This window comes from Podarcis melisellensis, assembly GCF_964234715.1.
Source record: "Podarcis melisellensis genome assembly, chromosome: 7".
Taxonomy (NCBI): Eukaryota; Metazoa; Chordata; class Lepidosauria; order Squamata; family Lacertidae; genus Podarcis; species Podarcis melisellensis.
Window position 1 is genome coordinate 29,551,924 of NC_138539.1, and position 27,687 is coordinate 29,579,610.

Sequence of the window (27,687 nt, forward strand, 5' to 3'; positions counted from 1 at the left end):
ACAGCAGTTGATAAATTAATGACACCCTGCTCTAGAGGGAGGAAGCAAAAAGTTAGATATCCAAGTTGTCTTCACATAATAGTTCCTGGAAAACATGTAAAATGGGGTAAAGGGGAGTTGCAGCTCTTGGGACACTAACTCTTCTGCAAATAATTTCAAATGACTCTGGAGAGGGTAGATTTCGTCAGGGTACTCAATGGAATTAATCTATACGCTGAATCAAATTCTTTCATTTTCTAGAGAAGCTGTAGAGGGTTAGTTTTAACCAGGCCTTTGGTTATGTGGCATGTGCTAACATATAACTGCACTGAGGGGAGGGGAGCATGGATGGCACCCCCTTTAGCAATGCTAGTTCTAGACTATATTCTACACATGATCTTTCAACAGCACAAGCAAGAATTGTATACATGTACCCACCATTTAGTGGCCATCAGAAATTTTCTTCAAATGGCTTATAAACATGGACAAAGAAATACAAGACTTGAGTGTAATACCATGTACAAGAGCATAGAAGTTTTAGAAAAAGTGGTCATTAGGTTATGTTTTAAGCCAGTGTTTCTCAACCTTGGGCCTCCAGCTGTTTTTGAACTACAATTTCCATCATCCCTGACCACTGGTCTTGCTAGCTAGGGATGGTGGGAGTTGTAGGCCAAAAACATCTGGAGGCCCAAGGTTGGGAAACACTGTTTTAAGCACACGCATAGAATTTCTGGATACACAAACTTCTCTAACAAAAAGTGCTAATGACATACATGACTGAAAGGTGTTTAGCTTGTCTATTGTTAAACCAAGATGTCTATACATGATCAGAGCCAAAAGTATTTGGAGAATTTGTACCTTACTCTAAATGTATAATCACTTTCCAGAAAGCAATTTAAAAATTAAAATTGACTTCAAAACCAAAAGTGTGAGGAGAACTGCTGCGCTGGTTTCTAAAAGTAGTAAGAAAACCTTTTTCAGAAGTCAAATGATTAGACATATTCTAAATGACTTTTTGATTAACATTTCACTTGACCAAGAGAATTATAGATTCTAGCATAGAGGTCTGAGATGCTCAGGTTTTGGCTGCTTATTCCAATAAAATAATCCTGACAATGCTAAAGAGACAGCGTATTTCGAAACAAGCAACAACATAAGACAACACTTTGAGACACGCTATTAAAAGACTTGACCAAAGATCCAAATAATTAATCTGAGGCCAACATAAGTTTAAATATGTCTACTGTAAAATTTTGTCCAAAAAATATAACCCGAACAAAAAGCACAACAATTCTGTAGTGTACCAAGTGTATATTTCAATTTACTGTATGCAATCTAACAACAAATTTGGTCATAATTTACCAGATATACATAAATGATTTAAGTAGCAAAAGGAGATTCGGTTTCAAGAGAATAAGTAAAATACATTAAGAATGTAAAGCCAGGTCCAGTTTAAGCATTAAGTGAGTAGTATGCGCTAATAAAGCAGATTTAGGTGGATTTTGGATATATATATATATATATCTTTTTATATATATATAGATCTACCAATTGTAAACTATTTTAAGGGGAATAAATGGGGAGGAAGAATCTTTATACTATAACTTACATATTCACAGAGCAGAACATTTACTTAACGTTTAAAATACTTCCCATTCATATTATCTTTGCCCACTATTTTCTACTTTGGACCCCACCAGAATTACACATTACTCATTTCAGTCTAGAACGAGAATAAGATGTATTCAGTTTTTTAAAAGTAAAACGCAAGAGCTACCCATCTGTCAGGTTTACAGTGATGTGGATTCTACCAATGAAGGTTTTGTATAGAAAAGGTTATACATTTTAATACCCATATAATCTCTGTTTCATCCTGCAGAAACAGTGTCTAACATTAAGCCATTGTTGTATTGAAAGAAGGGATAATAAAGCCGTCTCTTTAAATATATATATATATATATATCTACTTCAATCAGATGGAGCACCATTAAGATTCCATCTGTCAAAGCAATTAAGTTTACCACACAACTACCATAATTTAGTTATCAGATATAAAATAGGAAAATATACTCATTTTAAAGTTAAACTCAAATATGGTGACCCCTCAACTTATATAATACAGTACTATCACACTGGCCTAGCTATGTGTTATGGTAAATGCTGTGCATATTTATTCATTGTGACATAGAAATATATTGAATGCAGGTAGCATTCAGGTAGCTCACTTGCATTCAGGCTAGTTGAAATTGAGAATTCTAAGCATAAAAAGGTGCAATACCCTCCCTTCCCTCAGAAAAAGGCCTGAAATCATTGGTACAATATAACAAGTTTAGAAAAGATTTATGGCTACAAAAATTCAAGTTTCAATATCTCATCCAAAAACAGAAGCAAAGAGCATTGGGGATAAATAGCTCTAGCAGTTATACTAACAAATACCATTTTTTTTAAAAAAAAAAAAGTTCCAGGAAATTAAGCTGCCAATTAAAATGTAGTTTGGTATATAAAAGAACCCCCAAAATAGGAGAGAAGCAAAAGTTCATTTTGTGTTCATTTTAATGAAGAGCAATGGGGCACAAAAAAGAAAGAATAATGATATCCTCATGTCTAATTTTCCACATAACAAAAATAGACAAAAGCAGACAAACTGGGTTGAACTATTTAAACAAAAAAAAAAGCCAATTACATTTACTTCTGTGACACCCCTCAGATTCTAGGACTCTATGCTTTGTGATGGACTGAGGTATACAGTAGTGAATAAAAATGATAGCCAATAGGAATAGTGCTAAGAAAACATAAATTAAAACATGGGTAGCCATGCCAGAAAGTGTCTAATATAAAGTTATTTAAGTGACAAGGAGAAATTTACTTCATTCCAATCACAATCCTCCTTGTAGCTTTAAGTCATTATTGTATTTTTGGTGAAAAGTAGCTTTATGCAAACTCAAGATATCAAAAACCAGAAAGTCAGTAAATTAAATATCAATGATTAAGTTCTCCAGGACGTGTCAGCTAAACCACATCCTGACAAAACTAAAAGACTTAGCTTCATGTCATCAAGATGCTGATATTTAAACCATTGAGGGGAAGGCAAGGGAGGTGCAGCAAAATCCCCTTTCAGGAAACATGAGCCGCTAGCCCAAATTAGCTGCATTTTGTTCACAAACTATGATTGGAATCTCAATGGAGTCAACTCCAAAGATTGCAATTTGCTTCATTTGTGTTAAAGAACACATGGATGTGTAACACAAGCACAGTTATTACTATGCTTGATTAGGACCCAAATAGCTATATCCTATAAATAATAAAAAATACATTTCTTTTGATAATTGACTGTAGATGTGAGGACTCTATAATTCAACCAAATGGCTGTATGCTTTACAGTCCTGTGCAAATATCTTAAAAAAATTAATAATCCTTTTTTTGCTATAAGGCTTTGACCCTACGATTTTCACAGCAACATAACTTCCATCCAGCCTGTACCATGTTTCCAAGCCTTCAGTCCAAAAATTCAACATGGTCAATCCATGTGACGTCCAAATAAAGCATCTTAAGAAGATCAAGCCACCTCAGTCTTCTAAAGGCACAGAGACTTCCCCAGATTCATCCCATCGAGTCTGGTCGTTCTGTTCTTCTACATCATCAGGCAGCTCTTCGTCAGCCTCCCCCACTTCATTTTCTTCAAACTCTTCATCTCTAGGAAAATCTGTGTCCTGTACCTGGTCTACTCCTTCTTGCCCTCCTGGTTGAGATTTATCTGCACAGTCAACGCACACACCATAACGTCGAGATCCATGTCTTATTCCAACACTGGCTGCTAGCATGAAAATCTTCTTACACACCATACATTTGTACTTTTTATCCTTTTTATGAACCTGCACAAGAGGAATCAGTGTCAATAAGTCACTTATGTTTCATATCAATCACAATTTGCTTTGACCACTGCTATTAATCCAAATTATAGTTTCACACATTTTGTATTAACTCTTTCAAAGCATGAACTCGAACTATTAATAGTTGACCCAAAATGTTGAATTTCACAAGACATCAGAAATACACCAGTGTTTCTGTAGTACAGTTAACTCACAACTTACGTACATTTAACGTTCAAGCATTCAGCTTTACGTGCCTGGATTTTTTAAAAAAATATATATTTTAAAGAGAGAGAGTTTATGGGGAAAAGACTTTGGCAATCTCACCCACCTTTGAACCCAATGTGCCTTGACTGTACATTATTTTGGCTTTGCGTACCATCCCCATAACATAACTCTCATGTAAGTTGAGAGTCACCTCTGTAACTACAATAGCTATTGTCATTGTTATACTAGATACCTGACTTAAACTACAAAAACACTTCTATTCCTTACTGAATCCAGAGTTTGTGTTTAACTATGCTATTCCTGGGCAGTGATTTAGAAAAGTATCAAAACCAAAAAGCAACTTTCTGGAAATACAAGTAATTAAAACACAATTTTATTCCAAGCAGAACAGATTAGCTGTCTTATTGCCAGTGTGCACCAATATTATTTACTACAGCGAACGCTCAGACAGTTTTAGACAAGTAACACAAGCCTGAGCCTTCCTTCCAGCCCCAGAGCTGCAGAGGAAGAAAGACAATTCCCTCTCCCCAGCCCTGCATGACAACCCTATGACACTACTCTCTAAAACATTATGACAGGGCAATGACCTGAAATTTCAAGGTCTCAGAAAGTAAATGTTGCAACTGTGCGTGAATTTGGCAGAAGTCTGCAACCCTAACCCCATTTACTGGGGAGTAAGCCCCACTGAATTCAACAGGACTTGCTTTTGAGTAGATATGGTTAGGATTACACTGTTAAACACATTAGATTGAAGAATTATAGACAAGGGAAAATTATTATCCACCACACCAAGCTCTCCTCAACAGTTCACTATAGTAATTTAAAGCTGTTACATACCAAGGAATGCCTTTTTACATGTTCTCTACGAGTAAATAGCTTTCCACAAATGTCACAGCTGAAAGATCTCACTCCTGTATGAATGAGCAAATGTCTCTTTAGTGTTCTTCTGTATTTGGCTACGTAGTTACAGTGTGGACATTTCAGTTTGTTCATGATTAAAGAAGAGTCACCTAAAAATCCAAACACAAACAAATTTAATAAGTAGCAATTTGACACTTAGCAGTTGGTCATGTCCACTGATTCAACATGTCTTCCCAGAGTACATCTAGTTGAAGACAGCCCTATAAACGCAGAAGAATCATATACAAGAAAAAATACATGGTGACCATACAAATATCAACCGATAATATAGCAACACACAAAAAGTGCTTCATGACCAATATGCAGATGTTACTGAAATCTTTTGTAGTTGGTTATTATTATCATTATTCCTGTAGAAGAGCAGATGGGAAAGGAGTAAGTCAGAAGGCAGGGTCAAAAATCTTCAAGACATATCCAGAGAAGAGAACCATCTCAAATTCGGCCTGAATATCTACCCTTAGGTAGAAAGTTGGGTTTCTCTGGAGCTCTCTGGCTTCTTTGCCTCTTCTCTTCTTCCCCCTTCCCTAAATAGAAGAGTTTCACACTTCAGGCACTCTTTGTCCACCATCAATTCTGGATGCAATAACAACACTTGTTTTTTGGTGCCTCAGTGACACTGGAGATGGAGTTTATCCAACTTGATTACTAAGAGTCAGTATGAGTTTCTCAAAAACAAGTCACACCAGATGAGTCTCATTTCTTTTTCTTATACAGAGTGTTACAGGCTTGATGGATCAAGGGAATGCTTTGGACATAGTATATCTTGATTTCTGACAAAGTCCCCCATGATGTTCTTGCACAGGATATCATGGTAAAATGGGCTGTTAAGGCGATTTCTAGCTGGTTGATAGACTGAACCCAAAGAGTGCTCATTAATGATTCCTTATGAACCTGGAAAAAAGGGCAAGTGAGGTGTCACGGGGTTCTGTCCTGGGCCTGTTGTTGTTCAACGTCTTTATAAATGACTCGGATGAAGGAATTGAAAGGATGCTCATCATATTTGCAAATGACACCAAACTCGGAGGGGGTAGCTAATGCTGCTGAAGACAGAATCAAGATTCAAGATGACAACAGGTTGGAGAACTGGGCAGAAACTAACAAAATGAATTTCAGTAGGGACAAATGTAAGGTTCTGCACTTAGGCAGGAAGAACCAGGTGCACAAATATAAGGTGGGTGACACATGGCTTACTAGCAGTACATGTGAAAAGGATCTAGGGGTCTTAGTGGACCACAAGATTAACGTCAGTCATCAGTGTGATGCAGCAGCAAAAAAACCCTAATGCTATTCTAGGCTGCATCAACAGAAGTATAGAGTCCACATCAAGGCAAGTAATAGTCCCACTTTATTCTGCCTTGGTCACACCACACCTGGAATACTGTGTCCAGTTCTGGGCATGACAATTTAAGAAGGATGTTGACAAACTAGAATGTGCAGAGGAGGGGAATCAAGATGATCAAGAGTTCTGGAAACCAAACCTTATGAGGAGCGGTTGAAGGAGTTGGGTATGTTTAACCTGGAAAAGAGACTGGGAGGAGATACGATAGCCATCTTCAAATATCTCAAGGGCTGTCACAAGAGTAAACAAGCAGGTTTTCTCCTGCACTGGAACTAATGGCTTCAAGTTACAAGAAAGGGGATTCCAACTAAACATCAGGAAGAACTTTCTGAAGAGCTGTTTGACAGTGGAACAGACTCCTTCCAGTGCTTGTGGACTCTCCTTCCTTGCAAGTTTTTAAGCAAATATTGCATGGCCATCTCTCATGGATGCTTTAGCCAAGATTCCTGCCTTGCAGGGGGTTGGACTAGATGACCCTCAGGGTCACTTCCAACTCTACAATTCTATGAACTTGGAGACTTAATAATATCTGTTGACCCTGTTTTAGTTCTGGCTTGCATATCAGATGAAAGAATACCAATGCAATGCTCTTCTCTTGGGCTTTACCTGCACCTTCCTAAAAACTGAATGGAATATGTATATCAGACATGGCTGACCAATTCAGCCTGAGAGCAGCATTACACATGCATACCACATACATAGGGGCACAACACACAGGCATGTAGTCTCCAAGCTCACCATTGCTCCATCTCAGATCCTATAAGCGAGGGGAGATCTGCATCCCCACTGTCTCACTTGTCGGGGCAGAGACTGAAACTTTTCTACTCATCACTGGCCATCTCTATCTGCTTTTTCACTATTAATCAATTATTACTGCAAGTGTTAGCTGTTTCTGCAAGCAGTGACTACTCCCAAATATTATTGTGAGAGACCATATTTCAGAGCTGGTGGTCACCAGTGCCACCTAGTGACTTCAAATGGAGAACAAGATTAAAGCAACATTGTAGTTCATCAACAGACAGAAAAAAGTTCCCAAGTATCATAGAAACTGTCTATGAGCAAATAGTTTATGAGAAAGCTAATACAGTGGTACCTTGGGTTAAGTACTTAATTCGCTCCGGAGGTCTGTTCTTAACCTGAAACTGTTCTCAACCTGAAGCACCACTTTAGCTAATGGGGCCTCCCACTGCCGCCGCACCGCCATTGTGCGATTTCTGTTCTCAACCTGAAGCAAAGTTCTTAACCCGATGTACTATTTCTGGGTTAGCAGAGTCTGTAACCTGAAGTGTATGTAACCCAGGGCACCACTGTAGTAAGACAGTTATTTTGCTTCCTGGTGAAAGTTAGAAATCACAAATATAAGAAGAGTAACTGCATAGATACTTAATACTTGCCATTTTCCCAGGTTTCTTTTGGCCAGGATTCAGGCAACAAGCCATACTTGAAATCGTTTGAAGAACCTGGTAACAATCCAAACTTGAAATCACTTGAGATACCAGGAAACATTCCAAACTTGAAATCATTTGAGGTACCTGTTGAAAGATGTTATAGGAGAAAATTATATTAAAAATATTAAGTACACATGATTACTTTATCTACACAGTAGCCTGTAAAGAATGGTAGATATTATTTTAAATGAAGACATTTTAAAAAAAAATTCTATCTTTGGCAGAAGCCACTGTGAAGTCGTGAGACTTGTATACTGCTGCACAGACACAGTGGTCATGCACTGGCATTTAGCTAAGCCTGAGTACAAACCCTGCAACAGGTGAAGGTGGGTGGGTAGTGAAACAAACTGTACGTCACTGTCGGTGGCTAGACAGATTTCTTTAGCTGCTCAGAGGAACAGCCTGACATCCTGTACTGCCACAATATTGTGGCAGGCAAGCACAGATTGATGAAAAACAAAACCAAAGTGACTTTCCACAATCCATTTTTTATGGTAGGGTTGCAAGGACAAAGAACTCCCTATAGCTTTTCATTTGTTACGTTTTCATGCTGATCTTCCTCCCAAAGGCATGCCAGGTTGCAAACAGGCAATCAAATAAAAGAAAGACTCATAAAAATTGTAGCAAGTGAGGAAGTAGTAACAGTTTCGGAAGGACCTGCATTTACCCAACATTTCTCCCCCAAAGCTGGTAGCAGAAGAGGTGCTATCAAAAGGATCTAAAATATGGCAGGAACAACAGAAACTCTCTCCTGAAGTCCTCACCACACTAAGCACTTGTGGTTTTTACATTACAGGCACACTATCAAATAAAACTCCTCAGCAGTCATTCCCACCTACCACATTCAAGAGAAAATCAAGCAGCAAACAGATAGTAGATCTGCAACTGAAACTAATTCATCCTGGGAGATAAGTGAAACTCAGCCTCCACAGATGAACTTGGACCTAAACAGCCACACCTACTAAAATGGTTGTACACAATGTGCAAAGGGAAAGGGGGTGCACTTGAGCATTCAGCTAAAGTACCTGGTCATTTGTGCACAGCCCAATAAGCTGCATTTCAGGATCTAACCGCATTACCTGCAGCCCAAGCAATATCACTATAGTAAATACCTTCCCTCACCACAAGCTACTGTAAGCTTCCCACAATGCTCTCAGAAGTCAATGTACCTAGAACCAATCAGGATGCAGCAGACTACAACAGCATGGGAGCATCTTCTCTCCATATGCCGCTCCCCTAACATATTGCCACCAGCGTTCGGAACTCCCACTGTTCTCTAGGCCAGTGTTTCCCAACCTTGTGCCTCCAGATGTTTTTGGCCTACAACTCCCATCATCCCTAGCTAGCAAGACCAGTGGTCAGGGATGATGGGAATTGTAGTTCAAAAACAGCTGGAGGCACAAGGTTGGGAAACACTGCTCTAGGCAGTTTGAGACACAGAATTTCACTAATGTTAGGAGTTTCTGAGCTCTGGGTGCAGTACTGCATCTAAGATGTAAGACTGAAACTGCCACTGCTGGAAGGAAAGGAGGGCCTTTTTCTGCCTCCCACTTCCAGCCACGCCCTGAAGACTGGAGAAGGGACCCTCATGAGAATATTAGGGGGGTGGGTAGGGGAAGTATGGCTTTGTTTTTTGCAGTCTTCAAAGGACCAGACCATGTGAAAAATGAACATGAGACTTTATCTGCAGTTCATTCATTTTCAGCTTTGCATTCTTGTTATAAAAAAGTGCGCCGAGACACTCTGTTATGGCACCCATAACCTAGATTTAAGGTGCCATGTAGCTCCTAGCTTTCATATCTCAGTTTCTAACACTGATTGCTACTAGTGTCAATAAAAGTCTTACCATATATGAAAACCTCATACTCCCACAGGCACACCTACTTGACTTATTGGCCAGTACAAGTAAGATCTTGAGCAGAAAGCATAAAGCTAATGCTCCACAAGTCAAAGTAATGGTAAAGCTAATGCTCCACAAGTCAAAGTCCCAAGTTTGATTTCCACTGTCTCTGGCAACTGAGGCCTGTTCCAGGAACATTCAATACTGTATAACGGATTAGCTCTGCTTTCCTCGGCTATTTCTATCAGCAATCTAAGCTTGTAACTGTCATTGTTAGCTACCCTGGGATGATTTTTACCTGCCCTCGGCTTCCTTTATAGTATGGACAGGAAGAAATAGTAGTAGTAGGTAACAACTATATTTTAACCCTTTCATCCTGGCAACATCATTCCAATGGCAATCATGCATGAGGATCCTGAGGTGCTGGTCTAGGGACTACAATTGACTACAATAGAGTATACTTCTATTCAATGGTAAACCAAATCAAGTGGGAAAATACCGCTTAAATCAATACTTAAGTCTTAGGTTCACCAATTTCAATGGCTTAATACTGCTCAGGCTCTACTGCAGCAGTGTACTTTTTTATATATATAAATGTTCATGTTATTGCATTCTAGAGTTAATGCCACATGCAGTTTGGCCTTGAGAAGGAATAATGCCTCTTAAAGATGGTGCATGCCATCCAAAGCTTTTATAAGTACTTATATTTTTAAAAAATCTGCTGCTGATTCATTAAGGCACTTTTAGTTGATTAAATTTAAAAATGATTAATACTGCAAGTCCAGATTTTACCCAAACAGTATAAATCAAAAGTTTCTGCCAACTTGAAATATATTTATTTTAGCCTTTCCAAGATTGATGCAACAATTCTTTAATAATTAAAAGAGCTACAGCAGATGGTACTTTGCTGCCGCAACAGTGACAGAAATACTTACCGTATATACTCGAGTATAAGCCGACCCGAATATAAGCTGAGGCACCTAATTTTAGCACAAAAAACTGGGAAAACTTATTGACTCGAGTATAAGCCAGTTCACCACACCACAAACTTGCTGGTGGTGGCAGCAGCGGAGGAAGAACAAACAGCCCAAAAGGGCTGCTTTCGGGCTGCTTGTTCCTCCTCCGCCACCACCAACAGCGGCAAAGGAGGAGGAAGAAGGAGCAGCCCGAAAGGACCCTCACTCGAGTATAAGCCAAGGGGGGCTTTTTCAGCATAAAAAATGTGCTGAAAAATTTGACTATACAGTATTTTATTGTCTTGCAATGAAGAAACCACAGGTCTTCAAATTGGCTCTTTGGAGTGCATGACCTGCAGTTTGCACACCAGTTGTCACTTATGTTGCTTCACTATGAGTATGCACCTTGTAAGCCACTGGGCTGCCTGGATCTGCAAATGTAGGGGAAAGCATCTCCGTGCAATCATGTGAATATCCCACATCAAATTCACTGTCCCACAGGCTTACCAGATGAGATACAAGGCTACTAAAATTATTTATAAAAGCTAACAAACAGTAAGTTTCCGAGGTAAGATGGTTTAATTTGAGCCACAACCATCAGGAGGGAAATTGTGTCCAAGATACAAATCTTGACCGGGTAACATTCTGTCTATAACAAAGGCATTATTCTTACATCCCTGTCTCCCCAGACACTCCCCCATTTATATAAATGAAACTCAGCAATATGCAACACCACACTTGTTTGCTATGGCAGGCAGACATCAATTCTTTGAGGTTCAATCTAAGCCTGTTGAAATCCTCTATATCATATTTAAATCACTGAGGCTTTCAACAAAGGCCTTCAACAATTTAGCCAAGAAGCCTGTTAGGCAGCAAACTGGACAAATCAGTAACAGAGTCTCCATTCTAAGTGTGATCCCTAGAAAAATAAAATTTATTTGAAACTGAAAGCCAACTTCACAAAACTGTATCCTGCATATCACAGCAACCCCAATCATCACCTCTTTGCTAAGCACTGAATATTTACCCAAACAGGAACTAGCCAATATAGGTTCAGTAGTCTTACACAGAAAAAGTGTTGGCAATGCAGCCCAAGTTAGCAAGATGATGCATTCCTAGCCATGAACATGGCACTAATGCACCAGCAGCTGGTATCAGGCCAACAGTCCAAATATTCCAAGTCTTCATATCATTTAACCCATCCTTCAACATTATCTCCACACAAATCTATAACTGGCATAGGTTTGACCCTGCCATCTCTCCACCACAGAATTAGATTCCAATTTATGTATTAGTTTTCATACAAAAATACATATTAGTAGGAATTATCCAGCCAGGGCTTAATAATTGTTAAGAGGAGGTCATCCCTGTTTAGAAACACCAGAAAACACAGGTGTCCAGAAATTTTAGCTGTGGATCAGTCCTTGCTTTCAGGTCAGCACTGTCCTGCCCATTTTTCTTTGGAAAGAAATGTGTGGGTTTCTCACATATAAAATGAGATACTACTATTTCCCTTCTTCTAAAGAATTCTTCTCTCTGTGTGCTAAGATATGTAGAAAGTCTGATGGAATGCAATTCTCTTACTGCTACCAAACACTTGTAACAAAACAAATTACAGACAACCCCCAATTTGTGCAGGGGTTGAGTTCCTGCCCCCCCACGCAAGCCCCCCCCTCACCTCACCCCTTTGACCAGCCATTTCTGGGTTGCAGAAATGCATGTGTGCACTGAACAAGCATAAAATGGCCATTGCCTGAACACTTGCATTTTGCACCAGATACAAAGACTAAAAGTAGAAGAAACTGTTTCAGACTTTCTCCAAAGCAGAATGAGACACAAGATCCCATTCCTCCTCTAAATACCAGTTGTCTCCTGTGCTCAACATATAAAAAACCTACACCTCCATATTTCATGCTGGAAATCTGGATTAGTAGGCGTTATTTTCCTCAGTAGGTGTGGTCACTGATAGAATTCAGTTTATGGTCACTATTGGTGGCTATGGAAATGTTTGCAGGCTCAGTGGGTAAAAATGTTTAAATTTTCTCATAGATTTTTGATGTGTTCTGGAATCTATAAACGTTTTAACCTACCCTAAGGACAGATACCACAGAAGGAATGATGGTACCGATATTACCATGGGATGTTGCATATTAAGCTAATCTCTGAACAAGAAAGTACAAGACGATGGATTCTTCAAGTTAAAAGTAATAGCAACATGGAAAGAAATCTTACATGTCAATTGCTTAATTTTCTCACAGAATCCCTTAAAGACCTACATCATTGTATATATCCATGTGAAGGTACAAATGAAAATGATTTAAACATTTAAATGCACAGAACGCTCAAGGCACAGCTGCATGAGCTTTGCAATTTTCAGAACAAGAAAAGCAACATTTTGAAAGAAAAAAAAAGGTAAAAAATTAGCACACATTTAGTCTGAATAAATAAGTCAGCATGTAATAGCCATAGAAAATGGGTAGGGTATCAAATGCCTGTCTACTAAAAACCCGACTGAACCCTTCTGGCAATGAATATTTCATCAGCCTGAACAACTAAATTTAAAACAGATAGATTTAATTTTATCTTAATTTTGCAGGCAATGCATCTTTATTTTGCAGGCATGCAAAATAAACACCGGTTTGTTGCAATACTACAAATAGCTACTGACAGATACTATACAAATAGACTATTCCGATAGGTCATACTCCAACATAAAGGGGACAGAAGAATGTAGTCTCATTCTTGAGGACTGTTTGTATCATGGCCTGAATATATATTCATGCAGTTAAGTCGGCAAGTCAACCTAGGATTTAGCAAGAGTAAATATTTTGAGTGTGTACTGAGAAGCACTATATGAGCAAATGATTCACAATTTGCATGGGGGGTAGGTTCCAGGAACTGCATGAAAAGCCGAAATCGCCTATAGCCAGAACGACCCCAGAACTGCCCTCACACAATCTTCGCTACCTGTGTGAGACCTTCTCAGAGCCCAGTAAGCAAGGAAGAGGTCTTAAAACAGAACTTTCCAAACCTTTTACATTGGTGACACACGTTGTAGACATGCATCATTTTGTAACACAGTAATTCAGTGTTACTAGCAAATTGGAGGTTAACTAACCCCTTTCCAGCCCGAGGAGGAGGGCGGGGAGCATTTGCATGACAGTGCAGCCAACACAACGTTTCAAGACAGTTTGGAAAGCTTTGCCTTAAAAGCAGCTTTGTTTTCGAACAGTTTTGGGAATCGAATGGACTCCCAGAATGGATTAAGTTCGAGAACCAAGGTACCACTGTACTGGACTTGCAACTGACAGACAATCAATGTTACTAATGAATTTATAACACAGAACTTTTTGCATGAGAAAAAGATACTGGAAACTTTTCTACAGATTTTTCTACTCCACTACTCCAAATGCTTCCTGATAATTGTTATATAAAACAATGTACTCCTGAGTGTTTCAGACTCTTCCATCTTCTGTAGGACATGAAAGTAACTGGTCTAATGCAGAAATATACACCAAATCAATGAACATGCTAACATGAGCCAAAAGTTACTTCTTAGAAACTGGTTCTAATTGGCGGAAAAATGAAAAATACATATTTAAGAAAAAGCCTGCCACACCCCAGCAGATAAAAAGGTCTTTGGTGGTAATGTGAACCCTGTCAGGAGCTATAATGCCAGGAACCCATATGATAAAATAGTAGCCTATTCAGAACAAAGTGCAAACACAATAGGACTGGAAAGCTAGAACATTTAAAATTGCTGCATCCACAATCTTGGTCATGTCATTAAGTCAAAATCTTCACCATTATTATAATTTAAAACACAGAAATGGTGTTAAGATGCCTATCCAGTAATTTCTCCTTAAATATGTGATCTTGGAAAAACAAATTTAATAACCAATATAAAATAATTACCTATGTGACTTAAGAACGCTGAAGCAGTGGGCAATTATGAAAGGAAGCAGCCTTTCAGAAGCAAACAACATCTACACCTTTTGTGGCACTGAAAAGTCAGGTTGCCCCACCATCTCCCTTTAAGGGTTGGCCCATTTTAAATCAAATTATAAAACCAACTGCTATTCCCGCTTTTACTTATAAAAGGCTCGAGTGTCTCAGAGCAGCACAGCAAAGGAAGCATTATTTAAGAGTCCTTGGCACCACTACCTTAAATGTATCACTTCTAAGACACAGAACAAAGCAGTTGCTACAATAAAGTAAATCTAATTTTAAAATTAAACTAGCCTAAATTGGAAAAGTGTGTTATAGAGGAACAGGTTTACACCCAGACAGCACATTTTCCTCCACATGAGAGGTTGTTCTAAACAGACTTACGACAAGTCAATGAATATAACAAACCATGGTGCTTAGGATAACTATGCTACTAGTATTTACTAGTATTTACCTGCTTCTTCTTTGATAAACTGCAAGTCTTCTTCTGGATATTGGACCGATGATTGAGTAGCTGCACATTCTTCTAATGTTTCTTCATTATTGGGTGGTATATTGTAAACAAACCTTTTAGCAGTTTGGTTTTTCCTTCTTGCTTTTCCAGGTTCTTGAAGCGATTGTCCCTGTGAGCTCATATCATTCCATACGAACACCTTTCCCTCACCTTGAGATTCATTTTCAGCCGTTTCAGGTGAGCTGTCCTGGACCCAATCATGCATTTGGTAATTTTCAGATTGGCTCTCATCTATGCAGTAGCCATCATTTTCAGTTTTTATACTGCTTGCCAAGTTAGTAAGATTTCGTGTGGCCCAAAAACTAGCAACTTTCTGATCCCTTGAAGACAATCCATCCCTGCTAACAGACCTTCTATTGTAATCCACAACGACAGCTTCTGGGGCTTCTGATTTTATACTTATATTTAAGGCATCTTTGATAAAATTGCGACAGGATTGGACAACCTCTGTCATTTGAAGGTAGCTGGCCACTGACATTACTTCAATTGCATTCTGGCTTGTAAGCACAAGGTTGCCAGAATATAGGAAGTCCAAGATGACAGAGAAGCCTTGAACAGCAACAACATCTAAGTAGGTAACAGTGGTTTGGTTACGGCTTTCTTTGTTTGTAAAGCAATATAGAGTCTTGAAGAAACGGCTGCCTGCAACCAGGATGTTTTTGTGAGCCCTGAAGACCTTTCCACTCACTACAATATGAACATCACAAAGAATGCCCTTTTTTCTCTGCTCATTTAGTTCTTGTAATAGTTGATAGCAGTAAGAGTTCTCATTTGGCCTAATGTTGTAATCACAATCTCTCTCATTAGCCAATTCCGATGTTACTTCAGATTCCTGTAATTGAGAATGGAGAAATCAAGAAGTTAGCATCTAAGTACTGACTTTTTGGTTTTAGGTTCCAAATGAATAAGGCTATTTTTTAAAAAATTTCTAACTTCCCAATTAAATAAGTATTTTGTTTAGTGCTCAGCACACAGCCGCCCCATCGTTCAGTTTAACAAAACATACACTTAAAAAGTGGTATCATGCAGCCAACACAAATCAAGGATTCTCAACTATTTCAACTCATTATTTCTTGTCTCTATGATAAACTTTACAACCAACTGGATTAGAAATGCCTTTTTGATAACAAGCAGATAAGCTATATTAAGGATACAACCTCATGCTGTTTCCAGCTGCTTAGAAGAAACAGGCACTGTTCCCTCACTGAAGAATGCAACTGCAGTTAGAATCACGAGTTGGAAGGGACCAAGAAGGGTCATCTAGTCCAACCCCCTGCAATGCAGAAATCTCAGCTAAAGCATCCATGACAGATGGGATCCAAGCTCTGCTTAAAAGCCTCCAAGGAAGGGGAGTCCACAACTTCTCAAGGGGAGTCCACCAGCTCTTACTGTCAGAATGTTCTTCCTGATGTTTAGTTGGAATCTCCTTTCTTGTAACTTGAAGCCATTGGTTTGAGTTCTACCCTCCAGAGCAGGAGAAAAAAAGGTTGCTCCATCTTCCACCAGCTCTTTAGTTACTTGAAGATGGCCTACATATCTCCTCTCAGTCTCCCCTTTTCCAGGCTAAACATACTCAACTCCTTTAACAGCTCCTCAGAAGACTTGGTTTCCAAAACCCTTGATCATCTTGATTGCCCTCCTCTGCACATTCTAGTTTGTCAACATCCTTCTTAAATTGTGGTGCCCAGAATTGGACATGGTATTCCAGGTGTGGTGTGACCAAGGCAGAATAAAAAGGGACTATTACTTGCCTTGATCTGGACTCTATACTTCTGTTGATGCAGCCCAGAACAGCATTAGCTTTTTTTGCTGCTGAATCACACTGTTGACTCATGTTAAGCTTGTGGTCCACAAGACACCTAGATCCTTTTCTCATGTACTGTAGTAAGCCAAGTTTCCCCCTACCTTATATTTGTGCTACTGCTTCTGCCTTCCTAAGTGCAGAACCTTACTTTTGTCCCTACTGAAATTCACATTGTTGGTTTGGGCCCAGTTCTCTCCATTCACTCTGCTAAGGTCATATTGAATCCCAATTCTGTATTCAACCCCGTTAGCTACCCCTCCAAGTTTGGTGTCATCTGCAAATTTGATGAGGATTATCTCAGTTCTTTCATCCAATGACCTCAAAATAAGGTAATTAATCCTTTGCTATAGAAATAAAACTCAGCCAAGCACACACTGCAAGGAGTGTCTACTCATCCCTGCTTCACTTCTAGATAATCCCAGCATAAGCCCATTGGCCATTATTTACTCCTCATGATACAGCCTACAATATTTCCCTTCCAAGCCAGGAACTATGGATTCAAATCAGGAACACAAAGAAGAGCCCAAAATGGGCCTCTCGTAAGCCTCATTCACTTGCACCAACAAGGCAATTCTCACATAGGCTAGCTAACAGAACTACTAAAAGGGGAGAGCAATATTCCCAGGTGTTCTAAATCAATAGCATTTTTTCCTATCTCTTTCCAGCCTCCTATTCTCTTCATTCCTAGCTAGCACAGTGAACAAGTATATATTCCCTGTTCTCTCTGCACCCAAGGTTTTTCACAAGCTTTCCTCCAAAATTTATGGGCTGAATTCTTAGCTAGCCTGCCACCTTAGTCCTATCTAACAAATTGAAGAGGAAATATTTATATAAATATAGATAGGACAATTTTATATCTTGATTAACAAAGCAGTTATAATAAGGAGCCAGGAAGGAGTGGAGCAGCAGTTCCACTGGCACAGCCAAAACCCTGCTGACCCACATGGGCCAGGGTGCACATGTGCTGCTGTTTTTAAATTAATTTTTGCTATACTAGCTCTAGGCTAGAGTAACCAAGGATGAAGCCCTTGAAGTGATCCGTGGAGCTTTTGATCCTGTGGATCCAAAGTTGAAGGTGCGCCTGTTTCAGAGTTTACTGACACAGCAGAGCCCCCTCACAAGAGGAGGTCCTTTCACCCTCATCCTCCATCCCACAAATTAATAGTCAGTGGTGCCTTTCTTCCTTGCACAAGTTACACACCCAGAAAAAGTATAGATGACTCCACTGTCTTTGCCTACCAAACCAATAATCTCAGTTATCACAATTATGGGTATCAACTAACACTCCCTCAAAAGCAATGGGGCTAGAACTCTTTGTATCCTAGGCAGAAAGAGGACCGGGGCGGGGGGCGGGGGAGAGAGTAAAGTAGCACACACATACGCCTTTGATACTCACCTGAAGGCAACTGTTAGTTGCTGCAAAATGCTACATCAATTTCACCTTTGTCATGCACACTTTTAGCCTAATCTGTCTTGTGCAGCAGCTCTACACACCAGAAGTTGGTGGTTGCTCTAGCAACACAAACCCATGTTGATATATGGGTATAAAGCCAGAGGCTGGGATGTGAACCCAGTTACAGTAACTGCTGTATCATCTAATAACTTGATACAGCTGGTAATAGGATATAGCTGAAAACGTATGACAATGTAAGCAATGCATTTGTTAATTGGAGCACAATTAATTCAGGATTCAGCAACCAAAACCTGACTTTGGCTTGTTCCCAAAGTGCCCCATGCTTGAGCAATAGATATTTAGTGGTTTTATTATTCATTATCGTTCATGTTAAGTCTTTATGATTACCTTATTTCTTCTTTTAAAATCTCAGTATACATATTGGAGAACATGCGACAAAAATACAAGTAAGACCTGATGTCAGTGTCAATATAGCACCTGAAAAAAGTTACTATTAATGTAAGAACTATCCCCATATGGGACAGTTGCTTATTCCTGCATTGCAGGGGTTTGGACTCGATGATCCTCAAGGTCCTTTCCAACTCTACAATTCTATGATACTTTGTAAAAAGTGATTCTAAACCAGTATCATGCCAAACAATTCTTCTTTAAATACTCATGTGCCAAAGGTATTTTCTAGAAATTTAGTTACCAATTACCAATTTATGGGGTGTGAGAAGAGCAATAGCAGATCTTGATTGCACCTGGAAAGGGGTGGACTATACCTCGTGGTAAGAGTGGCTCAGAACCCTGCCCAACTGCCAAATAGGATTAGAAACTGGCTCAATCTCTGTATTAAAACAGGCTATGATTACCAGTAACTACCACTATGCCATGGCAGCTCTAATGCTGAACTATAATGAATGCTAACTAGTGAAGATGCAGGCAAGCCTAATGGTGAGTAACAAGAAGACCGCTCAGGACATCCCAAATTGTCAACTCATGTCTGAACTTGGATCAATTACCAAAAGACTGCCCAATACCAGAATTCTTTGTAAGAATCCAGCAAGCAGTAAGTAGTAGTAGTAGTAGTAGTAGTAGTAGTAGTAGTTATAAATTTTTATTTGTATCCCGCCCTCCCCGGTCAAAGCCGGGGCTCAGAGCGGCTAACAACAAGTAGAAATAGCACAGTGTACATAAAATCACATAGTCAATTAATTAAAATACATTCTAAAATCAATTCAGAATCAAATTAATGGCAACCATTGTGTTAGGGTCCTATGAGGATTACAGAAGGAGAGAGGGGGTCAGACTGTGCCTTGGCCAAAGGCCTGGCAGAACAGCTCCGTCTTGCAGGCCCTGCAGAAAGATGTCAAGTCCTGCAGGGCCCTAGTCTCTTATGACAGAACGTTCCACCAGATCGGGGCCACGGCAGAAAAAGCCCTGGCTCTGGTCAAGGCCAGCCTAACCTCCCTGTGGCCCAGGATCTCCAAGATGTTTTTATTTGAAGACCGTAAGGTCCTCTGTGGGACATACAGCCATACGTCAGGTTATAAACGCTGTGGGTTGTGCATTTTTGGGTTGCGGACTGTGCCGAATCCGGAAGTACCAGAACGGGTTACTTCTGGGTTTCGGTGCTCATGCATGTGCAGAAGCGCGAAATGATGTCACGTGCATGTGCAGAAGCGCCGAATCGCATCACGCGCATGTGCAGCGTTGCGGGTTGCGAATGCGCCTCCCGCATGGATCACGTTTGCAACCCGAGGTATGACTATACCAGGAGAGGTGTTCACATAGGTACAAGGGTCCTAGGCCGTATAGGGCTTTAAAGGTTAAAACCAGCACCTTAAACCTGATCCTGTACTCCACCGGCAGCCAGTGCAGCTGGTATAGCACCGGGTGAATGTGATCCCGTGGCAAGGACCCCGTAAGGAGTCTCGCCGTGGCATTCTGCACCTGCTGGAGTTTCTGGGTCTGTCTCAAGGGCAGCCCCACGTAGAGTGAGTTACAATAATCAAGCCTGGAGGTGACCGTCGTGTGGATCACAGTGGCTAGGTCAGGGCGAGAGAGGTAAGGAGCCAACCGCTTAGCTTGGCGGAGATGAAAAAATGCCGCCTTTGTTATAGCTGCAACCTGCGCCTCCATAGAAAGGGAGGTGTCAAAGACAACACCCAAACTCTTAGCAGACAGTGCTGGCACTAATTGCGCCCCAGCAGGAGATGGGAGTTGGCCCCTCAATCCCATATCGTCCTGACCCAGCCAAAGGACCTCTGTTTTCGAAGGATTTAACTTCAACTGGCTCCCATGTAACCATCCAACCACAGCTGGAAATATTCACTGGTGGTTGATTTGTATCAACTTGCTGGAAAAAAAACTGGAAAACTGTGTGAGGGGGCACATAAAGATGTTGAAAAGCATCGGGGAGAGTATCGCACCCTGCGTCACTCCACACACTAAGGAGTGGCGCAACGACAGTCCCCCCTCCAAGTGCCACCCTCTGTCCCCGACCAGAGAGAAATGAGCGCAGCTCGTTACAGTGCAGCTGTGCCCTGGATCCCCACATCAGCGAGGCAGTGGTACTAGGTTAATGTGCAGACAAATCAACAGCAAGCCAAAACCGCTGAGCTACCATTTACTGCCTAATCCTATGGTCTTTGGAAGACCTATATTTACTCATTTCTTCTGCAAGCTGACCTACATTTGTTCATTTCTTATGCAACTTAATCAATTGAAAGGCAAGGTACAAATCTATAATTGGTAGCAGGGTTAGAAACTCAAGATGGCACCTTAACTCTAGGTTACAGTTGCCACAATGGAATGTCTAGGTACCATTTTTTCATGCAATGAAATTTATTATTATTATTCCTTTCATTTCTATACCACTTTATATTTTAAAGCAAAAATCTCAAAGCAGTTTACAACACATTAATACATCAAATCAAACAATCCAGAATAAAACAAATTCAAGCTTCAAAAAAAGTATTTCAGATCCTTCTCTAAGTGACATTTTGTTTAATTTATATAGCTGCCCCATAGCAGTAGTACCCTAGGAAGCCAGGGGGGTGTAGTGGTTAAAGTGCTGGACTAAGACGTGGGAGTTTAGGATTCAAATCCCCACTCAGTCATGAAGCTCACTGGGTGACCTTTGGCCAGTCACAGCCTCTTAACCTACCTCACAGGGTTGTTGTACAGATTAACTGGGGGGAGGGTTTAAACCATGCACTCCTTAGAGAAAAAGGTGGGATATAAATACAATAAATAAGTTATTCTGTTTACCTGCTTAAGAAAGCTGGAGAGGCCAGCCAGATGGAGATGTCATCTGGTATCCAGAGATCTCCATGTGGTCAGTTAGACCTGCTCCAGTCACAAAATGCACCTGGCGGATTTCTAACTCTGATTGTACTTAATATTTTTCTATAAAAAGTTGCAACCTATTCTACCAGTCTTTCCCTCCAAGACAAAATGCTCCTTTTCATTCAGAATCCTCAAGTCAACATACGTTTTAAAAAGAAAAAGGTAAACAGTCAACAAGGCTGATGGGATTATTTTCAATCCCAGCAAAGAGCTGACACTTAAAACTATGGCAGATTTTGAAATATTTTCTTCACATCCAATTATATAGAAACAATATAAATAATTTCATGTCAGTGCTGGTCTTCAGCTGTGATTTCCACATTTTTAATTTTAAAAAAATCTATTTTTTATTTCTGAAGTTAGCAGTTATACCACACTGTTGACCACTACAGTTTACATTTTAACTTTTTAATATGTGATACAGTTACTTACATCACAATCCTATACATGTCTTGGAGGCAAGTCCCAGTAAGTTCAATGGTGCTTACTTCCAAGAGACAAATTACAAGACTGGAGCCCTAGAATTTCAGCTAAACAGGATAGCTACACCCCACTGCACCTCTCCAGATATGTATGCCAAGACATCTACATAAAAAATAGATAATATTAAAACATAGGTGTACAATTTCATTAGAAATGCACAGGGTATAAATATACCACACCTCAGCTTTCCAGCCACTAACAAGCCTTGTGACTCAGTCATATTTGGGCTAGAAAACTGGAGTTGGGGTTTTTTGCTGTATTTAATTAATTACTGACATGTTTAAATATTATATATTGTAGTTTAATTTTTTTTTTGTAAACCAGCCAGGAAATATTTAATGATGGATGACAGAATAGAATAGTTTCATTAGCCATAGAATTTCTGGCTGCACGATGAAACTTCCTCTCCTTCTCCTCTCCATGTGCACCCAAATGTGTTCTGGGAGTTCCCCCAATACTCCAGAACAGATCTGGAGAATGCATGGGGGAAGGAGAGGGAGGTTTTCCTGCACAGCCAGAAATCCACTTCTCTGGATACTGCCCACAGCAATAGGACTTACCATTTCTCTCCCCTGCAGCCCCACAAACTAATACAGAATTGGGGACTCTCCAGAGCAGGAAGGGCTGCTGTGTGTGCAGGCTAGAGAGGAGGAAGGGAAAGTTCATCCATACAACACTGGATTTCACCCAAGCAATTTCACAAGTATTGTTGTTATTGTGTGTGTGATTTCTGAAGTGGTTTACAATGCATGGACAGGGAAGGGGTTGGGTCTGTTCTTTACACTAAGCTAACTAAACACACAGCTTCATGAACCCTAGGCACTAGAAATTTAGAAGCAAAGATGATAGTAACAGAAGCTGAAGATCATTTAGTTTTCAAGTTAAAGAACTTTAGCTCCTGCTGAGCACAAAGCCTACATATTCAGGCAGAAGTGTGCCATGCGCTTTTCCAAGTGCTACACTGGAAAGAAAACAGAAATCCTACTTGTCTTACTTCTCATAACTGAAAATCATCATTTAAAAAAAGCATAATGAAATTTTCTTTGTAATGTGCTGTTGTGATAATCACACATCACCTTTTCTAGACAAGGCAAAGTTTTTACCTAGACATTTGACAAAGGGAAACAAGTGAATGGATTCCATACATTCTACAAGAAAATTCAGATTGCTATTTTATACTGCTGCTCCCTCAAATGTCTGTGAAATGCAAGGTGAAATGTAAGATGTGCAAACGGGAGGATTTTAATTAGCTTAACAACCTAATCCTCAAACAGATCTTCAGACACAAGCCCAAGAGATTTGGAGACTAACGCCCTACATCTATTTTCGGGATCCTTAAACTGAAGAGAGATCAGCTTCCTGTGCCTATTTAAAATATTATACCCCATATACTCCACTGCATGAGTCTAAACCAGCTTTCTCAATCTGTTGCCCTCACAATGCCTTGGAGTACAACTCCCATCAGCCCAACTGGCATGGCTATGAGGAAAACTTCTGCATTTTACATAATTAAGTATGGAATAAGGAAAGCAACAACTACACTAATTGGAGCTGCTCATGTTTTACTTTGAGGGGGAAATTATTTGTTAGGCTTCCCAGATATGCAACCTACAGGGAAAAATATAACCACTAAAGTTCAAATAGAAAGAAAGAGATATAAGACTTATGGAAAATATCTCCCAAGCAAAATGTATTCAAGTCATTTAGAAGGAATCAGAACAATGACTTCCCATATCTGAGACTCCTGTAAACTTGAAACTACAGCTGTTACCCACCACTATCTCAGTGCTGAAATACATTAGCTGTTATAAAGAAATTAGAATACGTTAACTATTGAAATGCTAATGTTTAAGGACATACTCTGTAGGACACATTGCTTTCACTAGTCTCCAACACTCTATTCATTAAGATCAGTACTGCTACAGATGAGAAACAGTTTTTCAGCTGTTTTTCAGCAAGTTGATACAAATACAGCCACCAGTGAATATTTCCTTTCCTTTAATCACAGGGAAGAATTCTATAGTTAAAAGACTGAAAAGATGCACAGTGCATAGAAAGCACCAAACCAAGCTCTGGGTGTTTGAAAGGCATACTGTCCTTTTTCCAGCACAAAAGTTTCAAGCAGGAAAACCTAGAAGTTTATAACATTGAAAAGGCATTTATTCAATAGTGCTTAAAGCCTAAGTGACTATCCATGCTAAAAGCAGTAGGAACAAGTAGCACACGAAGACAGAAGTCAATAGAGAAGGTCACAAATTTAAGCTGGCCTTCAAAGCCAATCATCATTACTATGACCTTGCCCCTTAAGTACCAAATATTGCACTGTTCTGAGGAAAGCATCTTCAAAAACAAACACAGTGAAAACAATCCTTATTTCCAGCTCCAAGCTCAGGAAAGCAGAGGTGTCTACATTCTGCTTCATAAATTACCTCCTAGGCACCTGTACAGAGATTTCCCTGCCCTAATCCTGAGACTGGAGTTGTAAAGGAACTGCCAGTATTGCTTCCTCTATTTCTCCCTCCCATCTCTCCACCAATTGGGGAGGGGGCAGACACAACAACCACCTCCGTTCCCAGCACCTGTCAACAACAGGTAATGTGCTGCCCATTCCCCAGCTCCCTCTTCAATTGCAATTGGTCCAGAAGAGAAGAGGCAGGAGTGTGTTGATAAAGGTCAGATGCAGCTCATCTGTCCAGCACTCACTGGTTCTGGCAAGGAGGCAAGAACATACCAGTGATTTTTTTTTGGGGGGGGAGGTGCTGGCCTACCATGCTTAGGGTGAAAGTCTATTTATGGGCCCCCCCAGATGAGAATGTTTTGGAGCCTGCCTATGCACAGGCCCTATACCCATTCCAGCCTCTCTAGTACTGCCCTACTAACCCAAATGAGGTAAGAGGCACACTCACACCAAGACATGGAATGGTGGAAAAAGACTGTGTTGTGGTTACATATATTCTGTAATATGCACGCAAGTTTTAGGGGAACTGCCATAACTTTGTCTTCCACATGGCCAATTTCAGTTTCTCAGTTATGAAGATCCTTGTGCTGTCTTATGCCAGGAATGGAAGACCTGTGGGCCCTCAGACATTGATTGCTGGGCTGTTTAACTTCCATTCTACTAGTCATACTGACTGGGAGCAACAAAATCTGGAGGCCCCGGGGCTCCTACCCTTGCCTTAGGCCAAGTCACTAGCCATAATCTAGATCCAGTCCCGTCTAATAACGGGACTTTGAATGTGCACAACCATCAGATGACCGCATGATTCAGATGTACATGGACATCTGTTTCATTCACATATCCCTTTGCTGATTCTCCTAACCAATCTTAAATTATTTTTATGAAACTAGAAATGCTATTCTGAATTCCTAGAAATGTAAAAAATTCTACTTCACCACTGTTTTAATAAATGTAGAACCAAACATACTATGTAGATATTTAATCATCTATATCCAGGTTTGCAGATGCAAAAGTGTCATGTGCAACTAATTTCAGTATCAGTTTTACATCCGGAAAGCTGAGGGAATTTCTAAAGTTTGATAGTATCTAGGAATACAGAATATTCCTATTGGAGTAGGCTAAACAATTAATGTAATATTGCAAACCTGCACAAAAGCTTCTACGCAACTCACTTGGTTTCATCAATATTCTACACATAACCATTGCACTGAAGATAATGAAAGCCACTCAAAGCATCCTTCAGAACTATTTATAAACTATCTGCTGTCTTTGTGGGGGGGGGGGGTGAATTACACCTTTCACAAAACTGAGAACTCTTCAAAGTTCCATTTCAGACAATTAGACCTAGTGTGATGTAGTGGTCAGTGTTACACTAGGATCTGGGGGACCAGGGTTCAAATCCCCACTCTGCCATGAAGCTCACTAAGTGACCATGAGCCAGTCACTGCCTCTCAGCCTAACCTACTTCACAGGGTTGTTGTAGGGATTAAATGAGGACAGAAAGAACAATGTACATCATATTGAGCTCCTTGGAGAAAAAGGTGGGATATAATGCAATAAATAAATTTCAGTATCATTTACAGATTTTTCCAACTGTGGTTATTTGTGTTTTTGAAGCATAGGGCGCTCTGTGTTAAAGCATCATATATGCATCTTGATCCAGGGCCTATGTGGTGGTACAAAGACAAATGTGCACTTTACATTTGCACAGGGATCAACTGCAGAGGTTACTGCCTGCCAGGAGAACCTTACTTGTGTCTTTCCCATCTTTTACATTGGAGAAAGAGATTGGAGAAACAAGTAATTACCATACAGGAAGCTATTATACAAGGTAAACATTATGGCAGCTCACAATGTTAAAAGGTTATGTGGCAGTCGGTAAAGCTTCTAAACAAAACTAACAGACAAGTCAGCTTGAAAACAGAAGGCAGAATAATCTGCTTACTGGAGACAGAAGGTGAACAGAGTACAATGTGCCCTCAAACCCAGGCTATAGGGGAGAGGAGAATCCATTTAAAGCAGCTCGCACACGTGGGCACGCTGCCTCGCACGAGACTCCCCAAAGGAGAGAGATGCCCCCCCAGCCCTGACCCCCACACCAGCCGCCGCCCCCCGTCGAAAACACTGCTCCCCCCTCCCTGCCCTGATTCAACTGACCTGCTCAGCAGTGACAGGCTCGTTGAGGCGGTGCTCGGTGGAGATGTGGTGCCTGAGAAGCAGGGCGCGCTTGTAGTTGCGAGTGCCCTTGCAGAGCTCGTCGTGCCCTCCGCCGCCGTTGCTGCCGCCGTCCGCGGAGGTGTTCGTGGAGGCGGCGGCGGCGCACCAGGCACAGGACACGAGTCCGGTTTGCTGGCAGTACTGCAGCCACGGGAACTCCTTGAGCCAGGCGCTCTGGAAGGAGACGTGCAGCTTCTGCAGGAGGGACTTGGGCCGGGCCGCCAGCGGGAAGTGCTGGATGCTTTCCCCCTCCCCCGCGCCCACGCTGCTGACCTCCGCCTCGTCTCCCCCGGACCGCCTGCTGCTGCTGCAGCTGCCGCCCTCGGCGCCGCTGCCATCGCCCAGGCTGCCCCCCTCGCCGTCCTCCTCGTCCTCGCTGCTGTCGCTCAGCGACCCCCCGTCCTGCACCAGGTCTTTCCCCTCTAGCACGCCCACGAGCTCCAGGTCCTCCTCCTCGCCGCCGCCGCCGGCCCCCCGCCCGTTCAACGGCCGCCGCGGCCAGGCCGCCCCCTCGCAGCCATTGTTCGCCGATGCCGAGCCCCCGCCGCGGAAGGCCAAGGTCCGGCGGTTCCTCTCGGCGAACATGGGGCCCACCGGGGCGGCGGCGGCGGCAACAGCGACCGGCGCGTCGGCGCCCACCGAGTTCGGAGGAGTGGTGGGCAAGAGCAGGAGGTCCTTCCCGGCGGCGTCCGTGGCCTCCAGCTCAGGCACATCGAACTCCACCGTCTCCAGCTCCACTTCCTCCTCCACCCCCTGGCCGTTCAGCTGCTCGGCCTCCTGGCGGACCCAGGCCTCGCTCGCGCCGCCGCCCCCGTTGGCCGTCGGGCCGCCGCCTCCCGCAACAGCGGCGGCGGCGGCGGCCGCGCTGACCAGGCCGCCCCCCCGGAACGCCAAGGTCCTGCGGTTCATCTCGGCGAACATGGCGGGCGAGCGCGC

At 41.4% G+C, this 27,687-nt stretch overlaps 1 protein-coding gene across 1 annotated transcript; it reads right to left on the reverse strand.

Annotated features, from left to right (window-relative positions):
• Positions 1–2,514: 2,514 nt before the first annotated feature.
• Positions 2,515–27,687, reverse strand: ZBTB10 (zinc finger and BTB domain containing 10). The gene is made up of 5 exons (XM_081919708.1): positions 26,692–27,687; positions 14,983–15,874; positions 7,731–7,868; positions 4,914–5,086; positions 2,515–3,851 (listed from the first exon to the last, which is right to left on the reverse strand). The coding sequence occupies exons 1-5, from the start codon at positions 27,670–27,672 to the stop codon at positions 3,546–3,548; spliced, it is 2,490 nt and encodes an 829-aa protein (XP_081775834.1). The 5' UTR covers positions 27,673–27,687; the 3' UTR covers positions 2,515–3,545.